At 39.7% G+C, this 18,731-nt stretch overlaps 1 protein-coding gene across 1 annotated transcript; it reads right to left on the reverse strand.

Moving 5' to 3' along the window:
- Positions 1-376: 376 nt before the first annotated feature.
- Positions 377-17,728, reverse strand: Nmi (N-myc (and STAT) interactor). The gene is made up of 8 exons (XM_013030377.1): positions 17,460-17,728; positions 12,362-12,460; positions 11,266-11,361; positions 8,334-8,496; positions 4,056-4,162; positions 3,784-3,970; positions 1,697-1,803; positions 377-849 (listed from the first exon to the last, which is right to left on the reverse strand). Exons 2-8 carry the CDS (start codon positions 12,434-12,436, stop codon positions 667-669), a joined length of 918 nt encoding a protein of 305 aa, XP_012885831.1. The 5' UTR covers positions 12,437-12,460; positions 17,460-17,728; the 3' UTR covers positions 377-666.
- Positions 17,729-18,731: the final 1,003 nt, after the last annotated feature.

The following is an 18,731-nucleotide window of genomic DNA, read 5'->3' on the forward strand; positions in this document are numbered from 1 at the left end:
GGCTCAATTCTGAGGACTTAAGAGTTGTGCTATAATCTTAGCACTTAGAAATCTGGAGGATCATAAATGTGAGGTCAGCCTGGGCTATGAATCAAGATCTTACTGTTTAAACAGGGATACAGGTGGACCCATTGCAACAATGAGATGTACAAGATGCTATGTCAAAAAACGAACTTTACAACTTGGGGGGTGGGGGAATGGAATGTAGTTGTGGAGATGGGAGGGAAGGGATGGTAGGGGAAAAACAAAGGAGGCAACAATGCTTGTTAAGAAATGTACTCATTACCTTGCTCATGTAACTGTAACCCCTCCTCTGTACAGTATTCTCACAATAAAAGCATTTAAAAAAGATATTTCAAATAAAGTAAAAAACAAAAAAAGGAATTAAAGTTTTTATTTTTTAAGAGAAAGGATCATCATTTCTGTCAAATGTTTCAGGGGTGAGGAATGTCCAGCTTGCAAGTTAAGACCCACAAAAATCATTTGCTCTTGCCTTGTCAAGGCAACTATTCAGTATGTTTAGGGAGTTTTGTCATAGCAACATAAACATCAATAACAGCTAACATCACACATCAAATGGCCCTTTCAGGGGAAAATAAAAAAAAGATTCTCTACCCCTGGTAGTGATTTGGACTCAAAAGCAATAGTTTTCATCATTCCTTTGGTCTATTCTTCAAAATATGCCACATACGGCTGAGCTAAGGAGCACTTCACCACATCCACCTCTCCGCCTCCATTTTTCACCCTCTGAAAGTGGATGCTAACCAAATCCTCCACCATCTCTTCATCCATCTGAATGCCTTCCAGCCCAGTCAGAAGCACCGTCTTCTGAGACACTCCTGAAAAGATCTAGGAAGGAATAAAAAGTAAACTAGAAAAATCGAAAAGCTTTGAATTACAAAAGTTCCCATTCAAAAGCTGCACTCACATATTCTGCATTTTATTTTAGGAGAGATAGGGAGTCTTAGCCTCTCTGAGCAGGGGAACATCAGAGGCAGATCTGAGGTTCAGCAAGGAAACTCTGGTGGTATTACAAAGACAGAGGACAGACAGCAGGGCAGCTAGAGGAGCAGCAAGACCAGGTAAGGAATAGTCAGGTAGGACTGACAAGATTTAGCAACCAAATGGATGTTGGAAGTTGCAAGATGAAGAACCAAGCCCATCATGGTGGCTCATATCTGTCCTCTCAAGTACTTATGAGGTAGAAACAAGAGGATCAGATATGGTGTCAGTACAGAAAAAAAAAATTAGCAAGACCCTATCTCCAAGAACAAGCTGGGCATGGTGGTATACATCTGTAATACTAACTACAGAGGAAGTATAGGCAGGAAAATTACAGCCAATACCAGCTCAGGGAAAAGACACACACACACATACACACACCCTTAGCTGAAAAATAACTGAAGGGAAAAGTGGTAGGAGCATGGCTCAAATGATAAAGCACTTGCTTAGCAAGTGCCAAGACCCTGAGTTGAAACCCCAGGACAGAGGGGGAGGGGGGACGGGGAGGGGGGATGGGGAGAGAGAGAGAGAAAGAGAGAGAGAGGGAGAGGGAGAGGGAGAGGAAAGAAACAATTTTTGAGCTCCCTCACTGCTAAAGTCTGAAGCAGTAGGAGACAGAAATTATTCTTTAGTTTTTGCAGCCTAGGTTTGGACAGTGAGTTCCCAAAATGAAAGAAAAGGAAAAAAAAATTACCTGATACTTTTTCAAGTGCTTTTCTATGAATGGAGCAACAGTAACTCTATGGCACTTTTGATTTATAGTAAGAGGATAGTCTTTCTTTTTCAAAATTCTGTCAGCAACTAAAAGTAAACAAAAAGAAAAGTTCTCCTTTAACATCAGAAACCAAAGTTAAAACTTCCTTCCATTAGGCTAATATCAAAGTAAACACTGAATTGAGTGATGAATTTCTAAAACATGCTACAGTCCATATTGAAAACTTCATAGTACATGATTTTAAACACAAGACCAAACAAGTTTAAACAGTTCCTTTTGTCCTAAGCTACTCAGAGCAACCAATCGTTGCACAGAAAGTGATGTTCTTAGATAGACCTATCCTGAGCTTCAGAGAAGACATGATCATCTCCACACATCCTAGCAACACTAGAGGGCTTTCACTTTCTCAAGGTACTATGTAAACAAAAGTGAGCTAGAATATCATATATATTACAAACCATAAATGTATTTTGACAAGGTGTAGTGGCACACACTTATAATCCCAACTAGATGGGAGTTATGTATAGAAGGATGGCAGGCTGAAGCCAGCTGCAGGAAGAGATTTTATCTGAAAAATTGAAGTAATAAAAGCTGGAGCTATGCCTCAAGTGGTAAAATGCTTGCCTAGCAAGCATAAGGCCCTAAATGCAAGTCCCAATTATATATACTATAATTATATGTTACTATATAACTATATATAATATAGTTATATAATATAATATATAGGTATATATAATTACAGTGATATTTTAATGATGCTAATTTATTTCAGTTACTAAAGTAATGATATTAACCAGTAAGGTTGGGGACACATGGATGGAAGAGGTAAAAATGAAGGCAAATAACAAATATTCATCCATCTTCTCCAAAGCAAACAACAGTCTGGTTTTTAGTGTATGTGTGTGTGTGTGTGTGTGTGTGTGTGTGTGTGTGTGCGCGCGCGCGCAGTCCTAGATCTTTAACTTAGAGTCCAGACATTCTTGTTTACTAAAGGGTGGTACTCTATCAACTGAGCCACAGCTCAACTTTCAGCTATTTGGTGGTTAATTGAAGAAAAATGTCTCATGGACTTTCCTGCTTAAACTGGCTTTGGACCAAGATCTTCTGATCTCAGCCTCTTAAGCAGCTACAACTATAGGCATAAGCCACAGGCAATCTGCTGATTTCTTTTATAGCAGCATTTTTTTTTCTCCTGGAGTATAAAAGCAGTGTGTGAAGATTGAACTGTTTTAACAAAGTAGTTTTTGAGAACATGCAGTCATTTTTAAAAATTCCTTTCGGTAATCCATGATGAACGGGCAGTGGGGTTAAATGGTTCAGTGCAGCCCTTGTTAGTGAGGATGTAGAGAGATGGAACCTGGGAGGAATGTAAAGTGGATACAACAATTCCTCAGCGTGTTCAGTAAAGAATGACCAGGTTATTGGGCATTTCTGCTTCCAGTTATACATACAAAGGAGATAACAACACACACACACACAAATAGCACAATAGGATAGTATTAAGCCTTAAAAAATGAAATTCTGGCTAAGCACTGGTAGTTTACACATGTAATCCTACTCAGAAGGCTGAGATCTGAAGATCACAATTTAAAGACAATCTAGGGAGAAAAGTCCATGAGACTCTTACCTCCAATTAACCACACACACACACACTAAGCCAAAAGTAGAGATGTGGCTCAAGTGGTAGAGCTCCTGCCTTGAGAGGAAAAAGCAATGATAGCATGAAGCTCTAGTTCAAGCACCACTACAAACACAAAGGGAGGGAAGGAAGAAAGGGAGGGAGGGAGGGAGGGAGGGAGGGTAGGAACAATTTCACCATGGTACAATCTCCTGGTACAGTATTTTATCACAGCTAAAAACAAACAAACAAAAAAACCCAGAGTGCAGGATCTAAGTTGACTCTCCCTGTCTGGGTACTGGTTCTGCTGCTTATTTCCTATGTGGCCTTGGGTATCTTGCTGGGTGCCTCTGTTCCCATTCCCATATAATGGGTATAATCACAGAGCCTGCCTCCCATGGGTTGTGAGTGCTTCTCTTGCAGTGCTGACTTTGTCAAGGGTGAGTACCTCCAGCTTCTACAAAGGTGATGACAGCACTGTGGGACTGCTTATCATAATGCACACACTCCACCTCGCCTCCTCCCAGCCGGGACTTGCAAAAGCTCAGCTCCAGCTTGTCTCGCATCTGGTCCTCAGGCAACTCATCAGGAATCTCTGTGACACGGATCTTCATTTTAGAAACATCTACATGAACCTGGGAAATGGTGTCACATTCAGAAGAACAGATAAGAAGGCTGCACCCGCTCAACTAAATTCCAAGCAGCTTTGATAACTATTACCTGGAATCTGACTCCTGTGTTCAGGGGGACTTGCTGGGCTATGACTTCCAAATTTACATCCCCTATCTTCACGTAGTGTCTCCCAATTGCAATCACCTGTTGTGCAACTGAAAAATAATTGGCAGATTATTAGTTTCGAATATATTTTTCTTTTTTATACATTTTTGTTATAAAAATACTGGACAAAGGGCTGGGAAGGTGGCTCAGTGGTAGAGTGCTTGCCTTGCATGCATGAGGTCCTGGGTTCAACTCCTCAGAACCCCATAAGCAGAAAAAGCAAGAAGTGGTGCTGTGGCTCAAGTGGTAGAGCACTAGCCTTGAGCTGAAGAGCTGAGGGACAATGCTCAGGCCTAGAGCTCAGGCCACATGACCATCAAAAAATAAAATTAAAAAAAAAATACTGGACAAAGGGGTTACAGTTACATGAGTAAGGTAATGAGTACATTTCCTATTAAGCATTGTTTCCTCCTCCTTTGTTTTTCCCCTACCATCTAGAATATCTTTTTCTTTAAGAATGTACTTTTCTCTGTTTAAATTTTGTAATTTTCAAAGATCTAAATTCCAGCATTTTTCTTGGGATTTCAAAGTATTAACCCTCTTGCCAACAAAGGAGATAAATCCAGATGGTGAAGGCATGGATTGTGTGTGTGTGTGTGTGCGCGCGCGCGCGTGCCACTCCTGGGGCTTGAAATCAGATCCTGGAAACTGTCCTTGAATTTTTTTGCTTGAGGCTAGTGCTCTAATACTTCAACCACTCCAGCTTTTGGAGAGTTAATGGGAAATGAGTCTCAGACTTTCCTCCCTGGGCTAGTTTTGAACCAGGATCCTCACATCTCAGCCTCCTAGGGAACTAGGATTACAGTCATGAGCCAGCAGCACCTAGCTCCTCTTGTCTCAACTACACACCCTTCCTTTCCACTGTTGACTACTAGTATTACCATAGAATTCCTTTAGGACATTAAAGCTCAACCAGAAATTTTTCCTCAGTGATAAGCTAGGAAAACTCCATGAGTCAGTACCAATTTGAATATTACTTTTATTTAATCTTATCATCACTTACCCATTTCTGTTCCTAGCACCACAGAAATGTATATTCATTTTTGGCTGTCTTTCCAAGGTTATATACTAAAGACTACATTGGCTTACATAATTGAGTGAGGATTTAGGGAATATTCTGGCTTAGAAGGTGGAGATGGGGAGGATCAAGTTTCTGGGCCAGCTGGAGCATAAAAAGTCTGTGAGACTCCATCTTGACTGAAGGAGCTGGACATGCTGGCATGTGTCTGTCGTCTCAGATATATCAGGAAGGCAGATCATGGTCCAAACAGAAAGCAAGACCCTACCTCAAAATAATAAGCAGCAGGGGTTGGGAAGGTGGCTCAGTGGTAGAGTGCTTGCCATGCATGCATGAAGCCCTGGGTTCGATTCCTCAGCACCACATAAGCAAAAAGAAAACAAAGACGGAAATGGTGCTGTGGCTCAAGTGGTAGAGTGCTAGCCTTAAGCTAAAGAGCTGAGCGACAGCGCCCAGGCCCAGAGTTCAGGCCCCACGACCAGACCCAAATAATAATAATAATAATAAGCAGCAGAAAGAGCTGGAGATGTTACTCAAATGACAGAACACCTGCCTACCTAGCACAGTGCCCTGAATTCAAATCCCCAGTACCTCCAAAAAAAAAAAATTTAAGCCAAGTACTGATGGCTCAAGCTTATAATCCTAGCTACTCAGAAGTTGAAATCTGAGGATTCTAGTTCAAAGCTATCTGGCAGAAAAATTCTTAAGACCTTTATCTCCAATTAACCACCAAAAAAGCCAGAAGTAGAGTTGTGGCTCAAGAGGTAAAGTGCTAGACTTGAGCACACAAGCTCAGAAACAGTGGCTAAACCCTGAGTTCAAGCCCTAGGAACTGGCACAAAAAAAAGTTAGAGGCTTTCGTATATCCAAATCACAAAGCTATCAAGTATAATTTATCCAGACATACGGGAGATATTCAGTAATATAATTAAGAACAATTAGAAGTCTAAAGTCAGTTTAAAATCAATATGAGGTATTTCTTTTCAATTATGTAATATGAGTTTATAGTACTTCAGCTGTTGACATATAGAGCTGCTTATCCGAGATTACTTTATCTTGAAGATAAGAGATGTTCACTTTCTGTCTTATAAACCCGACATGTGTTTTTGACAACCAGTCAGCACATCACAGCTGGAGCACGAGAAGCAGGGCTAGAAGGCAGGGCGTTGCCATGTGGGAATTCAGACTCACTGTACCGCAATGTGACTCTAGAACTTGGATTTTTTAATTTAATCTTTGCTAATGGCAACAGACAACAATAACAGAAAACATCAATGAAGTAATACTCAGATGATCCTTTTCCCCTCCCTCTCTTCCCCCAACCCCCCAACATCTGGTGATGTGACACAGCTGAGAAAGACCACTTGTGTCTCAACTTTTATGACTCTGACGGTCAAAAGCCAACTCCTGTTTTCCTGTGTGCAAGCCTAATGTTGTCCCAAGAGACTGGGACCTCAAAAACACAGGGTAAATACAATAACATAGCTGTTTCTGAAGACAATCTGAATTCTAGCCTCCCTAGATAGGTGATGTGTGACAATTTGCTTCCAAATCCTCATTTCTGTCTGCCAGTAACATCTAACCACCATCACCACCATTACCACCATCCTCTGCCAACACAGCTCTTGGCCAGCTCTCTTCCCTCTCAGCTAGATTGGTGGCCCCAGGATGAAAGAAAGCACATGGGGCGTAGGCCACATCTGTGCATATACTAACCTTCTGGACTCTTCCTTTGAACATTTAGTTTCAGGCTACCATAATGGAGTAGATGTCAGGAGAAGGCCATCTGGTCCCAACACCAGATGGCCTTCAAAATACCAGAATGAAGGCCTAAGTCTGTGGCCTGCTTAGAGGCATGTTGATCCAGTAGAAAATAAATGACATTCTGGGTTTGCCTTTCAGCCTAGCAATCTATTAACTCTCTGGACCTTGGGCAGATTACTAGTCTTCTTAAAGTCCATTTCTTTATGTAGGAAATTTCTGACATAGCAATAATATCAGCTAATGTTTATTGTTTATTATTCTATCCACATCTCTCCTTTAAATACTCAAAGCAGCCCATGAAGTAGGGACTACCACAAAGCCTGTTACAAAAAAAAAAAAATTGTGGTGAATAAAGAATTCAGACAAACTTACACTTACTTGTAGAGGCAAAAGCTAACACTGAAAGCCAGACCTTTCTCCTAAAGCCTTGCACAGGAGCTCTCAGATCTCAGACTTGACAAACATCACACACCAGCAGGCACCGGTGGCTCAGACCTATAATCCTAGCTATTCAGGAGGCTGAGATCTGAGGATCACGGTTCAAAGCCAGCCCAGACAGGAAAGTCCATGAGAATCTTATCACTGATAAACCACCAGAAAAACCAGAAGTGGCACTGTGGCTCAAGTGGTAGAGTGCTAGGCTTGAGTTGAACTGCTGAGGGATACCACGCAGGCCCAGAGTTCAAACCCCACAACTGACAAAAAATAATCACAAACCACCCCAACTCTCTCAGTCCCAAGCTCTGTCCATTCACTTACATAGTTTTTTAATCTCTTTTATAACTATAAAGTATGTATAATACCAGTCCTAGGGGCTGGGAAGGTGGCTCAGTGGTAGAGCGCTTGCCTTGCATGCATGAGGCCCTGGGTTCGATTCCCCAGCACCACATAAGCAAAAAGAAAAAAGCCGGAAGTGGCACTGTGGCTCAAGTGGTAGAGCACTAGCCTTGAGCTGAAGAGCTGAGGGACAGCGCCCAGGCCCAGAGTTCAGGCCCCATGACCAGATCCAAAAAAAAAAAAAAATCAGTCCTACCCACTTGTGCTTGTAGAGTTGTATGAGTATGAGATGATGTCTCTGAGAACACATTGACAACTGTGGCCTTCTACCTTACAACAGCATTGCTCTCATTACCAGTTAGGAAACATGTACCAAGAGCCTAGAAATGGGCATCTTAACTACTGTATTTTAGTCTCAGACATCCCTCTCTCAATGGCTGATCTTTTATTTCACTGCTGCATGAAATTAACAGGATAGAAAATCTTATATACTTAATGTCTTACAGTCAGGTTTCTCATCTGCAAAATGAGGGTATCTGCCTATAAGGGTGAAAAGGACACTATATCAATGCAAATTACAACATGATAGCCAAGTATAGATGAAAAAGCTTTGATAGTCCAAGTGCTTTCCAACATGGTCCTATTTTTAAGATGAGTCATACCTTCTTCTTCCTCAAAGGTGATGAGCGCTTGTCCTCTCTGTAGCTCATAGAAAATTTGTGAACTAACTTGAAATGAACAGGAGGCATTTAAAACCTCGCTGTTATTCTTAGACTTCTTTACTGAGGTGAATTTCATCTGTGCTTCAGGAATATCCTCTTTAATCTAGTTCAAACAGAAAGATGTAATTAAAATAAAGCCAAGAAATAACTCCATCCAGTGACTATGTAATATGGACATCCAATAATACATTAGCAACTGCACGTCCCGTGCAACTACTCAGTAAGCTAATCAAATGCTACCCTTCAGTTTCTCACAGATGGAATTAAACATATGTAATCCTCTCACTTTTTGTAATCATTGTTTAAACTGCTCAATAATTAGTGTTTGATCCCAAAGCCAACACTACTCATATAGATAAGTATCTTTTGAATAACTGAATCAATCACCCACTGTCTCATCAGGAAATCATTATTACGCGTAATTTCATGGCAAAAATATGAAATATAGAGTTGAATATACTTGATAACCCTCAGATAATTTTATCCCAAAAGAACGGCCCTGGGCATTATACAAATTTGTCAAATTTAAATTGCATTTTCCTCAACACCTGCCTTTCAATATTTTTTAGATAGTTTATTGTGAAAATGCTGTACAGAGGGGTTACAGTTACTTGAGTAAAGTAATGAGTACATTTCCTGTCAAGCATTGTTACCTCCTCCTTTGTTTTTCTCCTACTATCCCTTCCTTCCCCCACCTCCCTCACTCCATCCCCTCCCCAAAGCTGTAAAGTTGTCTTGTGAGTACCATTGTTGCAATGGGTCGTCCTGTGTCCTTGTTTCAGCCTTTTGTTATTCCCCTTCCCCTCCCCAAATTAAATAAATGTATATACAAGATGCAAGGTACCAAAATCAAGTACAGTGACAACAGAGGATATACCATAAGGGGAAGAACATACAAGGAAACAAAAAAATTACATAGTACATTAAAAACAACAAAGAATGATCTCTTGTGTCCATACCTTGGGGCTCATTTCGCTTAGCATCTTCTTACACATATGTACATAGCTTTTGAGCTTTTCTGCTCATCTGATAAAACACAGGTGATTATACCTCACTTGTTTATTTTGAAGATGGAGTCTAGTATACTCTTCTTTCCAAGCTCAGGTCAACTCTCCAACCTCCATTTATCAGTTTCCTGATTAACTAGGATTGCAGAAATGAGTCACCTGCACCTACCCAACCCTCTAGCCCTTTGCCTTTGCTATTTTTCCTTATGTTCAGATGGCTTCAACCACGATCTTCCTATTTAAGTTTCCCTGTGTCACTGGGATGACAGGTACAAGCTACCATATTCAGCTTTCTATTAGTTGAGATGGGATCTGGAGAACTTTTTGTCCAGGCTAGGCTTTTCCAATCTGGGCTTCCTGAGTACCTAGGGTAACAGGAATAAGCTGCCACACATAGCTCTATTATATATATGTAATGCAACTTCAGTAGAATTTCTAGTAACCATAGGCTAAATTGAAAACAGTTTGCAATGTCTGAGAAAAGGCAGAGTGCCTTCTAATCATGTAAAAATATACCGTACAACTGAGAAGTCAAGAGTTCTCTGGAGTTACAGTGAGAAAGCTCAGAAGGATCTCAGTATGGGTCCTCTGTAAAGTGTGGACACTAGACTGGCTGTTTTCCAAAGACCCAGGGTGCTAAGTAGCCAGAGTCTAACACTCTCCTACCAGAAGTCACCTATCTACTAAACTCAGGAAACATCACTTCCTATCTCCCAATTCAATAACAAAAAAGTGACAGTTTTATTTTTAATAATCTAGGTTTTTAAAAAGAAACCGGGCTCCAAGTTATGTCTTATGCGAGTACAGGAAAGTTTAGGAGACATTTTAGGAGAGTTAATCTGTCCAATTTTTTTAAACCGTGAAACTTATTTAGTCTAGAACCATTAATAAAGACAATAAGAAGGGGATTCCCTGAGAAGGGCCAAGTATGTGATCTAAAAACATAGTGGTAATGAGCATTTGTGTATCATTCAATTGCAGAATTATACTCCAATTCCTTTAACTCTGTAACTTTTTGTGTTGTGCATATGCGCATGTGCATGCGCATGCATACAGGCGCTGGTTTACCTGGGGCTTGAGCTTAGGATCTAGGTACAGTCCCTAAGCTTTGGTGTTTGACGCTATCTTTCTTACAGTAGAGCCACAGCTCTACTTCCAGCTTCTATGACTGATTGGAGCATCATGGACTTTCCTGTCCAGGGTTGGCTTTGAACCATGATCCTAAGATCTGAACCTCCTAAGTACTAGGATTGCAGACATGAGCCACCAATGACCAACTTTCTCTTTGTAAGTTTTATTAATTTGGCAATTAATTTAGTTTACCAATTTGGTAAGTTATATTAAAATACACATACATGATAGGATTGGAAAGTACATGACTCCTAAGCACAGAACATGATGAAATTTTATAGAGCTAACACAGTTACGTGATAGGTACCCAGACAATAGGCAGAACACAACAATACCCTAGAAGTGGTCCTGGGCTCTTATGTACATCAAGTTCTTATGTACCTCCAAGGATCACAGCTGTCCTAACTTCTTAAATTCTGCTCATTTGGGTTTTATTGTAATGGAGGCAAATGGTATACCCTCTTCAGTCTCACTGGGTTAGCATTGTTTTTGTGAGATTTATCTATGATGTTGTGCACAGTTGTGGCCTGTACATTCTCAACTGCAAATTATACCCCAATTTATTTATTCATTCTACCAGGAAGGAACATTTGGGTAGTTTTCCATTTGACCCTATTATATATAGTGATGCTATAAATGGCTATAAATGCTTAAAGTATTATGAATAATTAAATCACTTTGTACAAAGTGCAAGTCTATAAAAACATGATATTAAAAAAAAACTGTAAAAGTACCTGGAAGTCTCTAGTGGCCTCTTGTATTTCTTCTTCCAGCTTTTGGATCTCCTCACGTAGCTTCATATTTTCCCTTTGAATTTCATCAGTTGATTCCTAAAAGAAATATTGAATAGTATGGTAAAATTAAATAACTCTTCAACCCTTTTTTTCTAAGTTAATTGAAGATGCCAAATTTCCTCCTGAGCAAGGCACCCCAAGAATAAATATGCCCATATTCAGAATGCATTTGTACAATGCTCCATAGGAAATGGACTCATTACCTCATGTAACTGTAACCACTCTGTACAGTATCTTTACAATAAAAAATATATTTTGAAAAAATTTTAAAAGAGGGGGCGGGAGGAGGCTGGGAAGGGATGAAAAGGGTAAACAAAGGAGGAGGCTGCAATGCTTGATAAGAAATGTACTCATTATCTTGCCTATGTAATTGTAACCCCTCTGTACAGTATGTTCACAAAAAATTAAAATTAAAAAATAATAAAAATAAAAAAAATTTAAAAGAATGCATTTGTTGAATATTCTAGAACATCAACTGCTAATTCTAACACTACCAAATTTATAGTTCCATTATATGAGAAAAGGCATATGCTGACTTCACAATGACCAAGCACCCAGGAATTTTTACAATTCCAGAAAGGACTTAGATGCTTATCTTCTGAATTTTAGGTCAGTTCTTAAAACTCCCTTCCAGGCTATATTGAAAACTATAAGTTGCACTATGATTGTGAACAAGTTATTATGGTTCAGAATATAATAATTAGCCATGATTCCCATAATATCCAGCTGTCTTGATCTGCCAAATATAACAGAGGTCTGTTACCCAGACCTCTGTTTCCTCTTGAATCCAATCAGAAGATTATTAACTAATCTCTGAACTTTCAGGTACAAATGCAAAAACTGAAAGAAGTCAGTGAGAAATAGCTAATGTAAACAAAAAGCTGGAAAAATTCAACAAAACTTAAACACTTTTGAGAAGTCTAATAACCCTGAAAATTCATGATAAAGTTGGACTTAGGCATACAAAGAATGCTTTAGCTTCAAACTAATAACTATAAGTTACTTTTTAATAATAATCTGATCATTTCTTTCTTACCTTATTTTTTTCATCTTTCATTAATTGTTTATTCAGATACTTTGTCCAGAATGTGTTGTGTCCATTATCCTCCATATTCCGTAATTATTTTTAAGAAGACTTTAAAATAGAAAATTTGCAAATTCAAGAATAAAGAAATTACCATTTACTCTTTCATGAAAATAATAATTTTTTCTAACATCAAAGCATTATGCATCCAAAGTTTGAATTTCAAATAATGCTTACATCCATAAACATGTTAAAAGGTTCTAAAATTCTTTAAATACAATAGTATTCAGTAAATAATTTGTATTACATTTCTTTATAATTCAAATTCCACTTCTAGTATTATGCTCCATTTTTAAAGACTACTATTTTGATCTTCCAAATTTTTTCAAAGTTCTTCCTCTTTTTTTTTTTTGTAACTTTTGATTCTTCTCATAAAGCTTAAAATCCCCAACACCTAGTTTCTCATCTGCTCCTTGAGCAATGGCTGCTAGGATTGGAATAGGAATTATTTGAGACAAGCCTAAAATAAGCTTGGGGTACCAGAAAATTGAACAGCATTAAAAAAATACAAAAAAAAAAAAACAAAAACAATTACCTGCCAGGCTCTGGTGGCACATACCTGTAATCCTAGCTACTCAGGAGGCTGAGATCTGATGATTGTGGCTGGAAGCCAATCAGGGAAGGAAAGTCCATGAGATTCTTATTTCCAATCAACCAATAGAAAACTTAGAAGTGGAACTGTGGTTCAAAGTGAATACGCTCAGGGACAGAGCCCAGGCCTTGAGTTTAAGCCCCATGACCCACAAAAATAAACTAGAATGTGAAAGAGATACAGGATCTAAGTAAAAGAGTCCCTAGTGCCAAGGATACATTCAAGGAATTGATCAAGTAAGTAATATGTAGAGGATGAAGGAACCAGGGATTTCACTGACAGAGAAGGCAAATACAAATATAGAAAGGAAGAAAATAATAATGAATCCTGTTCGATGAAACTGGATATATCAATGAAATCTCATGGTTGATGATAAATAGATAATACATGATGAATGGTTTATAAATTGATGGCTAGGTAGCAACAGAAGTAAAAACTGTGTGGATGTATATATACATACATACCCTAGTTTTGGCTATTGGGAGTAGGAGGTAGGAAGTAGAGATGGCAGTAGTGAGCAAGCCTGGCACCCCAGCTTTGCTATCTAATAATATTCTCCAAAGAACCAGGATTTTTCTTTTTTTCTTTCTTTCTTTGGCACCAGTCCTGAGGTTCAATCTCCGGACCTTGGTGCTATCCTTGATCTATTGTGTTCAAGGCTAGCACTCTACCACTTGAGCTAAAACTCCACTTATGGCTTTTTAGTGGTTTATTCGGGAATTTTCTGCCCTAATCACAGTCCTCAGGTCTCAGTCTTCTGAGGAGCTACAGGCATGAACCATCAGCACCTGGCTCAGGATTGTTTTTAATCATTTTTTATTATCTTTAAATAGCTGTACAAAGGGTTTTCAATTCAACACGTGGGTTTATCAGTGCAATGCATTTTGACCCCTTTCATCATTCTTTATCTCTCCCAACACCATCCATCCCTTCAAATTCCTTGCTTCCATTTCCCATATGTGCCTATATTGAATAGTACGTATTTCACATATATGCATATACTGAATATTATGGCTACATTCAGACACCTTTCCTCTCTCTATTCATCTGCAACTGCTCTCCTTGACCCCTACCCCCAACATACACCCAAGTTCAGCTTCCTAGCATTCATTTTGTTAAACTGTAAGTTGCTCAAAGGATTCCCATCATTGGAATCCTCCTCTGAATATACCACACTTTAGTTAATACATTTGTGTATATATGCATATAGCCCTATATATGGTTTTTCCTATTTGGGAGGTGGGGGGTTGTTTGACAGTTTAAACACAACTGATACTAATGCAGAACTGACAAGAGTTTCTCCATTTCAGCGGGCTGTGTAATGCACATGAAGGAATTTAACAGTTGGATTTTGACTTTTTTTAACTTTTATTTATTTATTGGAACTCTCTTGGTCAAATCCTCATGTAATAAATCTGCAAATAAGGCAGGCTTGGTATATTAGTTTCAAAATACCCACACACACACACACAAAATACTGAGCAATTTCAAAGAAAAAGAGTGACTTTGTAGTGAAGCCTGGCATCCATTACCATCCTGAGATAATCAAAGTAAATAATGGAATAAATCAAAGTCATATAACATATAATAGGGCAGAACACAGATATCCCGGCCAAAAACACATAATCTAAATCTATTCATGAAGAAACATTAGACAAGTTCAAATTGAGGCACATTCCACAGTCTAATATCCCTGTCCCCCTTAAAAAGTATCCAGTACACAGAAATGGAGGGAGGAAAGGTGAACAAAGGTCATCATACTCTGTGGAAAGTAAACTCTGCAACTTGCAAACAGGGACATGAGTGGGGGAAATGGGGAAAAGTGAAGTGAAGAATTGGGCTCATTACCTGACTTATGAAATGGTAACTCCTATGTACAATACCTTAATAATAGCAATATAATTATACACACGCACATTGTTGTTGCTGTTGTTTTTTTGTCAGTTGTGGGGCTTGAACTCAGGCCTGAGCACTGACCCTGAGCTTTTTTTTTCTTCTTCAAGGCTAAGGCTCTGCCACTTTGAGCCACAGCACCACTCCCAGTTTTCCCGTGGTTATTTTTGTAGTTAAGAGTCTCACGGACCTTCCTACCCAGGCTGGTTTGGAACTGTAATCCTCAGATCTCAGCCTCCTGAGTCACTAGGATTACAGGCATGAGCTATAGGTGCCTGGTAAAATAATATTTTAAGTAAATAAAAAGTATCCAGTTCAGGAGAGCCAAGGAAAGATGGAGAAATTTCCAGAGTGAAATGTGAGGATTGTGATTTAAAGCCACATGGAGTAGAAAGGTCCAAGGTAGAAAAGTCAAGAGAGGGGCTGGGAAGGTGGCTCAGTGGTAGAGCGCTTGCCTTGCATGCATGAGGCCCTGAGTTCAATTCCTCAGCACCACATAAGCAACAAGAAAAAAGCCAGAAGTGGCACTGTGGCTCAAGTGGTAGAGTGCTAGCCTTGAGCTGAAGAACTGAGGGACAGCGCCCAGGCCCAGAGTTCAGGCCCCACGACTGGAAAAAAAAAAAAAAAAAAAAAAACCAGAGAGAACCTTAACTCCAATTAACTAGCAAAAAGCTGATGTAGAAGTGTGGTTTGAACACCAGCCATGAAGGAATAGCTTGAGGCCCTGAGTTCAAGCCCCAGGATTGCCACAAAAAAAAGGAAACCAAACACATGAGTGTTTGTTCATATATGAGATCACATACATGTGAAATCCTAATTACATTTCCACAACACAGAAGCAATAACAATATTTAATAGCTTTTCAAAATTATTATCACTATGCCAATACTCTTATCAGCTGTATAAAAGGCTCTCCTTATAAATTGTCTACTGGAAAATACCCCTAGAAAACGTCTGGCATATTTGTCCATGGGAAGAATTTCCCATGTAGTGAGGGGGATGTATGATCATTCTTTCCTCTTTCGTAATCATGTGGTAGGCAGAATCCCCTCAAGGATATCTGTGGCCTAACCCTGAGAATTGATTTTTAAAAAATAAAAAACTAGATAAAACTGCAAAGGAGAATTAAAGCCACCAATTAAATTCAGGTTGTTATTCAACAACCTGTCTAAAATACAAACTATCCTGAATGAGCGGTGGAGGCTTAATATGAACAAGAGGGTCCCTAAAAGTGAAAGAAAGAAAAAAAGAAAGAAGGCAATGTGAGGACAGAAAAATAGCCAGAAGTACCACGCTACTGACTTCAAAGCAGAAGAACACTAAGCTAAGAGTGGCCAGATTCTAGAAACCCATAAAGGAAAGCAACAGTTTGACCTTAGCCCAGGGAGACTTGGATAGGATTTCTCATCTATAGAAATCTAAAAATGAACAGAGTGTGTGTGTGTAAGAGAGAGAGAGGGAGAGAGAGAGCGACAGAGACAGAGACAGAGAGACAGAGACAGAGAGCGCACATGCTCACTAACTCCATTTAAAAATTAATTTAAAAATTTTACAAATTGTACAAATCTACCTGACTTATGTAACTGTAACCCCTCTGTACATCACCTTTATAATAATTTTTAAGCTTAAAAAATACAAATCACAAAAATAAAATAAAAAATACAAATCACTGTCATAATTAGTTCTCAAATGATACTCATCTATCACCATCTTGTAAAATCAGATTTTTCTATATGCATGACTAGCAGCCAAAGAAAGGAAATAGAATGTATGCATCTTGTTCAGACTTGAATCAATGTGCAAAATTACAATCAATGGGCAAAATTACAGTGATTTAATTTTAACATCTCAACTGTTTTTAGTTTACAATTCTAGAGTCAGGCAATATTTCATTCTATAAAATAGGATGAGGGGGTTCCGATGAGCTGAGCAGAAGTTGGTTTTATTGACAGAAAAACACTGAATAGAGCAGAAACAACAGAAAGTGCAGAACTAGCTACTATCAGTTTACTTTCCTGTAAGGGTTATAGTTTATAATCAAGAAAAGGTTATATTTCTCCCTTTCCCTCCCCCTTTGGTGACATAGAACTTTAGCATAGGTTACGTTTTTTTCTGTTTCTTGGGACTCAATACGGGAGTACAGGATTTAGGGCCAAAATAATGACGTCCTATAATTTTTAACTGCCAGTAGTGCTCTCTTTGGGGTATCAACTTCCAGCAAAACGTTGCTTATTCTGAAAAGTGAGGCGTGACTCCAGAAACCTGGGCAGCCAAGGAGCATAATCCCCCTCAAAGCTCCGTTTTCCTAAGAACGAACTCTCTCTGGAGACACTCTGGGAAGCAGTGAGGAGACATAAATCAAGTTTCAATTTTCCAAATGAAATACAGGCGACGACTATAGGGCGGGGGTCGGGGGGGGGGGCGCGCTAAGGCACAAAGACGGCCAAGTGAAGGCCTTGGAAGCTGGTGCGCCCCTGGGACATGTGATCTCAATGCCCTGGACCCCCCCACCCCCGGCGTCCCCCCACCCGGGGATCCCCAACAGGGACCGGACGCCCCACTCACCCCTGACAAGCAGCCGAGAGAGCGCAGCTCTCAGGAACAGCCTGGCCTTCCGGGAAGCGGGGCAGAAAGGAGGGCGCGGGGCAGGGCAGGACGTCCCGGTCCGGCTGCCTGCGTGGAGATCCCAGGGCCTTCACAGCTGGGTGCCTTCGCCAGGAAGAAGGCAGAAGAGAAGAAAAGCTCAAGTGGAGATTTTTCTTTCAAACCTAAGCACCGGCTCTGGCGAAGCGGGCGGCTCTGGCGAATTGCCACCAGCAAGACTTGATAACTCATTTCACTTTCGATTTCTGAAACGTGATGATGGAAGAAGCGCTTTGGTTTTTTTTGCAGCCAACGCGCCCCAGAAAGTATTGCTGGAAATAGTTTCTATTTTCAAGTTTATATGTTCTAGAAATCTTCTATTTCTAGAAACAATGTGAAGGGCTGGATTTACAAAGCACATTTGTGTATGTGATCTCTAAAACCTATGGATGGCAAAGATGGATCAGAGGCACATGAGCTCAAAGCAGAATCTCTCTTCCCCTACTAGCTCTCCACATAATATGTCGAATATCATCACTTTGAGTATAATATTTACAGTCCATCCACGATCAACTTTTCCAGCATCCCCAGGGCCATGAATTTGGGAAAGCTGTGCTGTTGGGTTTGGTTTCTATGACCCAAATCTGTGAAATGTTTCAAACATTTTATTTTGTTGTGAAGATTATAAACAACTGCTCACTAGGTGTAAACTTTTCCGTTGAAGATAAAAACATCTGGCTTATTTCAAGGAATGTGTTTCCTAACAGAAGTGAGAGGAAGGAGATGTATCGAAACAATTTCAAGGCCTAAATTCTAAGTTATATTATTGTGTGGGTGTGTCTAGTAACTCCGATGGTACAGGGGTGGAGAACAACCGGCCTCCAAAATCATTTCGGACAAGATTCTCCATTAGCTGCCTCTATTGATCATTTAGTACCGCCCTGAAATAGTTCTAGATATCCACATGGCCTTGGCAAAAGAAATGGTTTCCCTTGCCCATAACAGAAGCAAAAGTCATTTCTAGCAACAAGATTGATGGGACTCAGTTGACAGTGGCTTGTCTAAGTGAATAAATCCCATATGGAGTACTAAGAAAGTCCTATTCATCAACCCCATCAGAAAGCACATCTCCATGTGTTGTAACTTGAACTTTAGAGGTAGCATGAATTCGATAAATAAGATTTCCAGGAGTCTGTTAGTTGGAATGGATCTCCCTTATTAGGCTTATCAGATTAAGACCAAAAGAGTTACTAG

This window comes from Dipodomys ordii, unplaced genomic scaffold, assembly GCF_000151885.1.
Source record: "Dipodomys ordii isolate 6190 unplaced genomic scaffold, Dord_2.0 Scaffold5, whole genome shotgun sequence".
Lineage (NCBI taxonomy): Eukaryota > Metazoa > Chordata > Mammalia > Rodentia > Heteromyidae > Dipodomys > Dipodomys ordii.

Excerpts from the sequence above, each read along its gene's own strand:
- Nmi (XM_013030377.1), bottom strand. The coding sequence starts at position 12,436 with ATGGAGGATAATGGACACAACACATTCTGGACAAAGTATCTGAATAAA. Across the intron at positions 3,971-4,055 it reads ACACAGGAGTCAGATTCCAG|GTTCATGTAGATGTTTCTAA; the intron begins GTAATAGTTATC and ends ACCATTTCCCAG. Across the intron at positions 1,804-3,783 it reads CACCTTTGTAGAAGCTGGAG|TTGCTGACAGAATTTTGAAA; the intron begins GTACTCACCCTT and ends GTTTACTTTTAG.